This window comes from Galeopterus variegatus, unplaced genomic scaffold (assembly GCF_000696425.1).
Source record: "Galeopterus variegatus unplaced genomic scaffold, G_variegatus-3.0.2 Scaffold4632, whole genome shotgun sequence".
NCBI lineage: Eukaryota > Metazoa > Chordata > Mammalia > Dermoptera > Cynocephalidae > Galeopterus > Galeopterus variegatus.
The window spans coordinates 168,384-178,875 of NW_007730743.1; the positions used below are offsets into that span (position 1 = coordinate 168,384).

At 61.2% G+C, this 10,492-nt stretch overlaps 2 protein-coding genes across 2 annotated transcripts in view; both read right to left on the reverse strand.

Moving 5' to 3' along the window:
* The window catches only part of GRIN3B (glutamate receptor, ionotropic, N-methyl-D-aspartate 3B), a 10,580-nt gene extending 10,268 nt beyond the window's left edge, over positions 1–312 (reverse strand). The window contains exon 1 of the mRNA XM_008588022.1: positions 240–312. Within this exon, the coding sequence (XP_008586244.1) occupies positions 240–312 (73 nt within the window). The remainder of the gene's footprint in view (positions 1–239) is intronic.
* Positions 313–5,138: 4,826 nt separating this feature from the next.
* The window catches only part of WDR18 (WD repeat domain 18), a gene marked incomplete at its 5' end in the record, with an annotated part of 8,271 nt that continues 2,917 nt past the window's right edge, over positions 5,139–10,492 (reverse strand). The window contains 8 exons of the mRNA XM_008588023.1: positions 5,139–5,372; positions 5,572–5,640; positions 7,436–7,602; positions 7,737–7,861; positions 7,955–8,019; positions 8,111–8,254; positions 8,650–8,791; positions 8,953–9,086. Of these exons, the coding sequence (XP_008586245.1) occupies positions 5,241–5,372; positions 5,572–5,640; positions 7,436–7,602; positions 7,737–7,861; positions 7,955–8,019; positions 8,111–8,254; positions 8,650–8,791; positions 8,953–9,086 (978 nt within the window). The remainder of the gene's footprint in view (positions 5,373–5,571; positions 5,641–7,435; positions 7,603–7,736; positions 7,862–7,954; positions 8,020–8,110; positions 8,255–8,649; positions 8,792–8,952; positions 9,087–10,492) is intronic.

Consider the following 10,492-nt stretch of genomic DNA (forward strand, 5'->3'; position numbering starts at 1 on the left):
GCATTTGCTTGGTGCTGCTTGGCTGGTTCAGCATGGGGGCTCATAGTGGGCTACACTGTTGATAAAGATTTGGGGCCACATTTCAAACCAGCTAATCAGCTGTGAGTGCCCCCACACCTTGGCACCGGTGCTGGTCCTATGGGCTTCTCTTGGGGAGTGGGACCTTTGGGCTGGCTTTGCCCACTGATATGTTCCATCTCCTATAACTTCGTATAATGTATGCTATACGAAGTTATTACGCGGGTGGCCGCCAGCGGGCCCCGGCCCCAGAGCCAGCGCCAGGCCGAGCCACAGCGCCCGCACAAACTCCATCGCGAAGTTGCCGGCGCCGCCGGCCGCCGGGCGGAGCCACCGGTGTCACCGCGCGGGAGGGGGACCGCGGCCGCACCCGCCGCCTCCGTGTCCCTGAGCGAAGCTCATCGCCAGGGAGGCACTTGGCGCTTTAAAAGTGAACCCCACGCCCAGCCCTGCTCCTCTCCGGGATCCCTGGCCTCCCCCACTCCTAGCCTGGGAATGTCACCCATTGCTCAGGCAGGGAAACTGAGGCCCAAGAGGGCTCAGTTTTGCCCCCCACTTCCGGGGAGCAGTCAGTCTCCACTGAGATAAAGTCACGAGCATGCTCTGACATCGCGTGCGCCCTGGGGAAACGGAGGCAGGCATGTCTGATGGGAACGATAGGGTAGATCTCCTGCCCTCCCCGAGTGGTCAGGCTACTGGGACCCTTCAGAACCCAGTGCCACTCCCCCGCTCTGAGAAACATTCCCTGCTTGCCACTGGGGAAAATGGAGAACCACCCCCTCCTTCCCTACTCAGCCCCCCCATTATTGCCATCGCACGCTGGCGTCTTTTTGTTGGTTGCCTGCTTTATCTAGTGGCCAAGTTCCCCACTCAGCACTAGGAGGGCAGGAGTGGGTCTGCCTTGGTTACTGTCTCCAGGGCTTGCACACAGTAGGCACTCTATAATTGCTCATTGCTTGGTTACTTTACCCTCCTCCGCTGCTCCAGAACCTTCTGTAGCTCCCAGCTGTTCCCCTGTGTTCTCTGGGCCTCCCCACGTCAACAGAGCTGGGGTCCTTCAGCGACCCTGGTGAATCGGGGAGTGAAGGACTTCCTCCCCAGCAGGCCCGGGCCCAGGCAGCATCCTGCGTTCAACAGAGGAACTGTTGGGCATCGCCCAAGATCTCTCAGGACAGCCGGGCACCGCTTCAGCAGGGAACATTCAGCTCTAATGAATGAATCTACACTTGCTTGATTTTTTTTTTTTTCACAAACAAAACCTTGTCTCTCTTTGGAGCCAATGCTAGAGATGGAGAAAAAAAACCTCCATTAAATGTATAAAAATGACAAACAGCAGCCAGCAAAATGGACTGGATTTTGAGACTCTCGTGAGGGCTGGGTGACCAGGAGGCCACCTTGTCCAGCCACCTGTCCAGGTATCCCAGGAGCAAGATGGAGGGGGTCCCTGAGGGTCTTAGATTCTGGGCCCGTCCGCACCAGAGGCCAGCCCATGCCTGGGAGCCCCCACCTGCCCTCAGGGGAGCCCCCCCAGGCCACCCTCCGCCCTGGTCCTGCCTGAGGTGTCGGGTTACAGCATCCTCAGCGACCACTGGGGCCGCATCTCCTCCTCGGGTTTGTTTCCCTCTGACGGAGTGAGAGAACTCAGAGATAGGGACCGGTTATGGCTTGGGGACAGCATCAGCCAGTGCCCAGTCACTCAGTCAGTCAACAAACATTGCTTGTTGTGGGGAGGCAGCCGAACCCTGGCCCTCCCAGGACTCACACTCATGCTCTGTGCCTCAGTTTCCCCACCCAAGGGCAACAGGAGGAGTGTGCGGATTGAATGCATGAATACACGGAGTGTTGTTTAAATTTTTTTTTCATTGTGACAAAATACACACAATATAAAATTCACCTCAGCCGTGTTTAGGGCACAGCTCGGTGGCTGTGCAGCCACCACCACCATCATCTCCAGAACTTTCTCGTCTTCCCAAACTGAAACTCTGTCCCCACTAAACACTCACCCCCTGTCCCCCTCCCCAGCCCCTGGCACCCCCCGTCCTACTTTGTCTCTCTGGATTGCACGACTCTAGGGACCTCCCGTGAATGGGATCACACAGTGTTTGTCCCCGTGTGACTGGCTTATGTCACTGAGCACAATGTCCTCAAGGTCCATCCACGTGGTAGCGCATCAGAGCCTGGTTCCTGTTCGTGGCTGAGTGATGTCCGAGTGTGTGGAGGGACCACGCTGTGTGTCCCTTCATCTGCTGATGGACTCTTGGGCTGTGTCCTCCCTTTGGCTATTTGGAATCGTGCCCCTGTGGACACGGGTGTCAATACCTCTTCGAGACTCTGTTTTCCACAGTGACGCCCCATTTCATGATCCCACCAGAAGTACGGGACGGTCGTGCTCTCTCCACACTGCTGTCAACGCTCGTTATTTCCCTGCTTGAATTTTCTTTGATGACAGCTGTCCTGGCCATGTGGAGTGGCACCTGGCGGTGGTGTGCCACGGTCATTCCATCAGTGCTGGCTGCTGGGGGCACTTGCTCTCATCAAAGCTCATCTTTCCCAGGCCCTGCCCTTTGGGAGGTCTGTCGAGGGACCTGCGGGTCCCAGATCGGGTGGCCGGCTTCCCCAGGGGACTGAGACAGGCCTCCTTTGTTTTGACCTTACCCAGAGTGGAAATGATGACGCGATGAAGCCAAGGAGAACTCCCATTTCTTGGTGTCCCAGACACTGAGGCCCCTGGTTTGAGAAGGAAAGACCTGGGAGGGAACGTTGAGTCACGCTGATGAGGGGTCATGCCCAAGGACGTGGCACGGGAGGCCAAAGGCAACAAAAGCCTTTTCCGGTGTGTGCACTTGCTGCTCACCTGCCCTGCCCCTGCGGCACCTGCCGCACACCCGCTAAGCTCCCGAAGGCTCCTTGCTGACTTCCCAGGGAATGTATTCTTCATGGAGCCAGGTGTGGCTTGTCTGAGGTTGGGAGGTGACTGCAGGCCTGGGTGGGGGTGGAGCCAGCCAGGCGCCAGCCCTTGCCTACTGCGGTGAACCCTAACACCAGCTGCCTTGGCCTCCTCTGTGGCCTGCAGAGGACAGAGGCCCTTTCAGTCCAGGACGGCGGGCAGCTGCAGACAGCGTGGGCACGGTGCGGAGCGGTGTGCATGCTAATGCCAGTTCTCCTTGGGCTCTCATGGGCGCCCTCCCCGGCTGGCCACACACGCACAGCTGCACTCCATAGGCCCGAGGTGGAACCTGTCAGCAGCCCCAAGGAACAGGGACCCAGACACCCCCTCACTCCCAGCCACCACCCCCTCGGCCCAGCCACAGGTGGGGTGGACAAGGATTCCAAGACCCCTAAGTCAGTGGCTGTGGGAATCTCTGGGTGACAGGGGCAGAGGGCAAGGCCCCCCAGGGGAAGAATCCAAACCCAGGGAGAGTCAACCACCACCACCAGCTTTGGTGGGCCAGTGCCTCCCAGAGAGACGCCAGCATACCCAGCCACCAGACCTCAACATGACATCTCCAAGCAGGTAAGGCCAAGCCTCAGAGGCCTGCAGAACCAGCACCTCCATCAGGGTGACCTTGTTATGGGAGTCCAGGCCCTGCTGTGAGCTCAGGCGAGCCAGTCCCCTTTCTGGTTTCTGCAGCGTGGAGCCTACCTCTCGGGATCACTCAAAGGGCGAGTGGACAGGTGAGTCCCTCCCCTGCATCCGGTGCAGGCCTGTGTGTGTGACTGGGACCCCCCCCAGCCAGTGGGAGGACACTCACCCCATGTGGGCAGGGCAGGCTCCGTCTTACCTTCCGAGTCAAGGAGGGGCCCAAGGGCCATGGGGTGGGTAACAGTGGCACCCAGCCTGCTGGACACCAGGCTGGCAAGTGGATGAGGCCCTGCTGTCCTGACGCAGTGTGGCTGGGCTGCCAGAGGGTAAGGGCAGAGCCCTGCAGCATTAGCCTAAAAGAATGAGCTCAGTGCTGGCAGCTGGCACCCACTAAATCATGTGGATTTTCTAGATCATTAAGTAGGCCTGTCAGTCAGGGGCAACTTTCTGGAAGGTTCTGCAGCCATTCTGGCTGAGCTCCAGGCACTGGCAGCATCCCCAGGGCAGTGGGGGACGCCTGGCCTCCCTCAGGCCCTCAATGTGGACAAGCACGTTGTGTTTATGTGGCTGGAGTGCATGACCATCTTGGGGACCCCAGCCCTGAATCAGATGCCACCCCCACAGCCGGCTGTCCCAACCTGGGCTGCGTGGGATGTTTCTGTGGCTGCCAGATGGACAGGACTGGCAAGACCCACTGTCCTCCCTGACATCATCCTGTGGCTGAGACTGTCCCTGCCCCCTACCCCATCCTGACAGGCTCCATCCCGGCCGCCACTTTTACCAGGTGGGGTGACAGACGCCCTGACCCTGAGAACAGCTCCGGGGGCCCTTGGGGTTACTCCAGGCTGCCCCTCCTCCTCCTCTATCAGGAGGACAAGGTGCCCGTGACCCTCCCCCAGGAGCTGGATGCTGTGCCCCGGGGCACCCCTCAGCCCTGGTAGCTTGGTTCCATATCCCACTCTGGCTCTGACAGCGCCCCCTGAGACCAAGTCACCACCACCCTGACTGGGACCCCATGGGGCTCAAACCCACCTCCTTGTCTCCACTGTGAAACCCCCCATCACAGAATCAGAGCAGTCTTAAAAAGTTAGCAGGGGCAGAGCCCAGGGCTAAAGAAACACCCAGTCACCCAGCACCAGCCACAAGAGCTTTGTCCCCACAAGTGAGGTTGTGCAGAGGAACTGGGACAACAGACCAAGGTCTGAGAACCACAGTTTCTCTGGACATCAGCTCCTAAAGTCTGCCTCTTGGATGGCTGCGTGGGTCAAGGAAGGCCCCGGCCACTGCCCTGAGGTCCTGAGAGCCTCGGCCACGCAGGAGCACAGAGTGAGGCTGAGAAGGAGCTTTCAGATCTCTTTTGTTACAAATGGAACAGCACCAATGTGACATAACAAGACACAAGACACAGGTGGATCAATGCTGAGACACAGTGACCCAATCGTGGCGGTAAAAAAAACCCAAACTAAATACGAGATGGAGAGGACAGCTCCGGCCCGGGCGTCCTGGCGGGCACGCCCTCTGGCTGCGGTCACTGAGCTTGGCGCTGAGGCCGGGTTGGCAGCCTGGGCCCAGGAAACTCCCAGGAGCCCGGGGTCACCTTCTGGCGGGGTGGAGGTCTCAGTCCTGGGGCCGCCCCTCCTCACTTGGCCCGACGGGTGATGATGCGCGTGGAGAAGTCGAAGAGGTCGCGGTTGATCTTGCGCAGGTTCTGCACCTCATCCTCCAGCTCGGTCACGCGGATCCGCAGCTGGTCCTGGCCGCCCAGAACGCTCTGGGGGCAGGGCAGGGGGTCAGAAGATGGAGGCGACCTCGGACATCCCCTCGCCCCAGCAGCAAGGACAAGGGTCACTCAACCCCGCTGTCCGGGATAGGGGGCAGGAACAGGGGCAGGGGTGTTCCTCCTCTTCCCGCCAAAGCGGCGCCCTGTCCCCTTCCTGGAGCTGCCCCGCCCCTCCCGTGGCCCCGCCCACCTTCTCCATGGTGTTGCACATGGCTGCATAGAGCTGTCCCATCCGGTCCAGGAAGCTGGGCTCCGTGCCCTACAACACAAGGGCCCACGTCCTCTGACTCTCACACCAAGCGCTCCAGCCACATCGGCCCAATCAGGGTTGGCCACTACCAGGCTGTGGAGGAGTCACCCGTCGCCCACTGAGATGCGAAAACTGAGGCTCAGAGGAGGGGCTGGCAGCCTGTTTGGAGGCAGCAGCATCAACCCTGACTACGGCTGGAAGCAATACACTCCCATTTCTTCACACCTGTTTGCTGCTCCAGGTCTCTGCATCCAAGAAACCCCCCCGGGCTGGGAACAGAGACAGCGTGATGTGGTACTGACCCAGGCTGGGAGGGGCTGTGACAGGCAAGGTCAGGAAGGCTCTGGACAGAGGGCTGGACGAGGGCCTGGACAGCGGGTGCCTCCAGCCCATGAGGAGAGCCTGGCCAGCCCAGGCCACTAGCCCAGAAAGATGGATGGATGTCTCCTGGACACTGGCTGGACACATGCCCGCCCATCCATCCAGCCTGGGCACTGCCGCTCCTGTCTGCAGGAAGGGGTCAGATACCCCACAGGGACCTCGGGTGATTCCACAGCAGTGGACAGAGCCAGGTCTGGACACAGCCAGGCCCCACCATGGCCAGTCAGGCACTGAGGGTCAGGCAGGGACAGGGCACAGGAGTCGGAGAGGCGGTGGCATTGCTGGGGGGTCCTGGCCTGGGACCCCACCCCTCAGAAATCCTGCTGTGGACAACTGGGTTGGGGTTTGAGGGGCATGAACAGCACCTGGGGAGCCTTGGGGAACTACTTGCTGCTTGGCTGTTAGATGTGGCAGCGGGGACATGCCCAGCTGCTTGCAGAACCCCGTTTTCAGTCGGGAAGGCTCCTGCACCTTCTGAACTCAGCTGTGCCCCGCCCCTGCTGCCAGTGGCCAGTCCACCTTGTGCTTGATGCCCCAACAGTGTGTGCCTGCAGAGAGGGAGCTTCCATGCCGGCCAGCCCTGCCCACCCCCACCGATTTGTCTTGAGGAAGACACAGAGTGACACTGCTGTCTCCCCGACAGCCCCGTCCCATGGGGTAGCCTGCCGAACAGGCGCCCTTCAGATAAGAAATCAGTCTGTACTTCAGGTGGGAAAGGCCAGATGGGGAGCACTGCCAAGCCCGCCCAGTGCGGGCGACAGAGACAGACAGTGACGCCAGACACCAAGGACGCCCAGCTCCTCGGAAGGTCGCAGCAGGAGAGAGGCAGCGGGGAAGCTTCCCCTGCCCCGGGGGCCCTGTATGCTCATAGCCTCAGCCCTCACCCGGGGCCCAGCCCCAGGAATCACAGCAGTTCCGTCCCCACAGATGGTGCAGGGGCCCTGCTGGAGGGCAGGCGACAGAGTGTGCGGGGTCTGTAGGGGGCGAGGGAAAGGTCAGCAAGAGGAGGGGACGTGGCCCCCAAACCCTTCTGGAACTATCTGGAGCCAGGTGGGCATCCCCAACCCCCACTGCTCACCACCACCCTGGCTGCTTCTGCACTCTGAGCTAGGTATAGACAGGAACCTTTTGGCCCTCGCCCAAAACACAAACCACTTGGCCCTTTGTGAAGCTGGCTGACCCATCTGGAACCACCTGACAGGAAGGCAGATGTGGGAGGGACAGGGCGTGGCCCTTACTGGCTGGAGGATGTAAGCCACTGAGGATGTGCAGACAGCCCATGGGCCTTTGCCATCCTGCGTGCAGAAGGTGCCCACCAGTGCCGAGTGGAGCCTGGTGCACAGGTGCCTGGATCCGCAGGGGCACAGAGAGCCGAGGAGGGTCCTACCTGAGGCCCTAGGGCCAGTGTTTGGGACGCACATACCTGCTGGTGGAGGCCCAGGCGCACTACGAGGCCCCCGTGGCGTGGCTCGTCCCCGTGCTCGGCGCCCAGCAGGTGCTTGTTGAAGTGCGGCAGCGGCAGGCTGGGCCTGAAGTCAGAGCTGAGCATGCTGACCGGGGCCAGCACGATGCAGGCGTTGGTCACGGGGCCTGTGGGGCAGGTGCGGTCAGTGCGTTTCTCCAACCCCATGGCTCAGAGCCCTCTCCCACCTGCCCCTGCCCCCCAGGGTGAGGCTTCCATCACCCGAGGCAGCCCCCTGGCTGGGTGCCCACACCGGGCCCACCTTTGAGGGTCACCGTGCGAATGCACTGCTTGCTGTGAACGTCCCAGAGGCGCACAGTCTCGTCGTGGGAGCCTGAGAGCAACACGCTGCCGTCTGTGGACACCGAAAGGCAGGTCACCTGGTTCCTGGCACAGATGGACAACAGGTGCTGGGTCAGGCCACTCAGGTGTGAGAAAGGGCAATGCAGATGACTGCACCCCTGCCCCCTGCGTCCACACCTGTGACCTTTGAAGACCTTCCCGGCGTCCTGCTCTGGCTGGAAAGTCCTCTCCCTCTGGCCAGGCTATGGGGGCCAAGAGGGGACATGAGCTGCAGGGACGCAGGCGCCCTCAGCCCTGGGGCCTGGCCCTCCCGCGGCTGCCCCAGCCACTTACCCAGGTGCAGAGGTCCACCTGGAAGACAGAGCCATCGCTGCCACCGCAGAACATGTGGTACTCAGCCAAGTCCATGGTCACGGCCATGATGCTCACGTCAAACAGGACTGAGAGCAGGAGCTCGCCCGAGGAGATGGCCCACAGCTGGGGGCAGAAGGGTGGGGTCGGGGCACCAAGAAGGTCTGGGGTTGGGGGCCCCTGGTGAGAAGTGACACCCCTGGGGGGTCTCAGGGGTCAGGAGACTCAGCCTTTCCTAAAATGAAGCTCAGTTCTCATGCTACTGACCTGGGTCTCCCTCCCCAGTCCCTGGCCAAAGACTCAAGGGCAGCGGTGGCCTTGGATCTCCCCAGGTTGGCCGGGAGCTGGGCCCGGCACAGGGCTGAGCGGGAGTTTCTGAGCCTACAGAGGTCTGAACGTCCACCCTCCCTGGACGTTCTTGGGGATCGCAGCATCAGGGGATCATAAGCCGTCTGGAGCCCTGATGGCCGGGGGAGGCGGCAGTTCATTCGCTCACAGATGCGGTGGGGGTGGGGCTCTACCTTCACCGTCTGGTCCAGCGAGGCGGTGGCCACCCGGGCCAGGGGTCCCCCAGAGCCACAGTGAAGGTCTGTGATGGGCAGTGTGTGGCGGGACCAGACGTGGCGGGGGGCTGGGATCCGGGAGGGGTCCACCTGCAGCACACTGTGGGGCAGGAGTGGATGCTCCAATCCTCCCATGCCCCTGGACAATCGCTCTTGCCCTCAGCCTCTCAGACACCCCCTCCTGCCCCAGGTTCTCAGTGCATCCTTCCCGCAGCCACTGCCCCTCCCCATGTGACCCGGGGGCCAGGCAGGAGGCAGCACCTGCACAGGCTCCAGGCCAGCACCAGGCAGTCCTTGCCCCCTGAGAGGAAGTGGCTGCTGTCCCCCGTGAACTGCAGGCACGAAACGTCTTGGTAGTGACGGCTCAGGATGACCAGGAGGTTCCCGGTGGAGACCTGGGAGGGGGTGGGGGGCATCTCAGTCAGGAGAGGAAACGGGGGCAGCAGCTCCTGGGACCCCCGCCCGCCTTGGCCCCAGGACTGTGGGTCGACGGTACCAGGGTGAGGCTGGTGGTTTTTGTGGCCCGAGGGACAGTGAGGCCTCACTGTGCCCGCCTGGGTTGGCAGGTGGCCATACCCCAGTGGTCCTGCCTGCGTCTGTGTTGCCACCTTGTCTGTCGTCATGTTGTGGCCTGAATTGTGTACCTCCCCCAAAAACACTCAGGTCCTGACCCTGGGGACCTGTGAGTGGGACCTCATTTGGAAATACAGTGTGCAGACACAATCAATTCAGATGAGGTCGTCCTGGACTAGGGTACACCCTAAATCTAACATGACTGGTGTCCTTACAAGGAGTGGGAAATATGGACACAGACACAAACACACTGACATATGACGATGAAGGCATAGATCGGGGTGATGTGTCTACAAGCTGAGGAACCCCAGAGACCACCAACCACCGCCACAAGTGGGAAGGGGCAGGGAGGAGCCTCCCGGGGAGCCCCACTTGAAATGTGAACTTCTGGCCTCCGGGCTGAGGGAGTGGAAGTCTGTCTGTGGCCTTTGCTGGGGTGGCCAGAGAAGACTCACACAGGTACCTCCTGAGCCCTTGGAACCTGGCAAGCCACGCCCCTCCCTGGGCCTCAGTTTCCTCAACTGGAAAAGGGGGCTAACCCAGGGCAATGGAGGATGAAATGGCCTGGTCTGTACCACCCAGCTCAGCCCCAAACCACAAAGAGAGCAGCTCACACAACTACTGTTGTGGAGGGGTTTGGGGCCAGGGACAGGCAGGGGGCCCATCACACCTCCTGGCAGGTCCTTGGCACGGGACCTGAACCTGAGGAAGAGACCAGAGCAGCTCTGAGCCGCAGCAGACGAGCCATTGACCCCACAGTCCTCTCCTCACACTGTCTTTACCACATAGAGAAAAGGGGCCTGGGCTCCAGCCTCTGGATCACCATGTGGGGCACCCCCTGTGGTCACGGCTCTGGAGGAACAAAAATTCCCTGTGAGGGTGGGGGAGGCAGGCCAGGCCACAGCCCCTCCTGTCTCCTCCTGCCGCAGACCAGACCGCCTTCAACCAGAACAAGAGTGAGCCTTTCAGTTTCTTTTCTTTTCTTTTTTTTTTTCCTTTTTTGTCTTTTTTCGTGACCGGCAACGGATCGCAACCCTCGGTGTTGCGCCCGCACCTCGCTCAGCCAATGAGCGGCCGGTCTGTATGTGGGATCCGAACCCTTGCCGGGAGCGCCGGCGCGCTCCCAAGCAGCGCACTGTAGCAGTGCGCCACCGGGCCGGCCCAGCCTTTCAGTTTCTACACGGTCCCCCGCAGCACAGACAGGGACTAGGTGCCCCTCCCTGCCTTG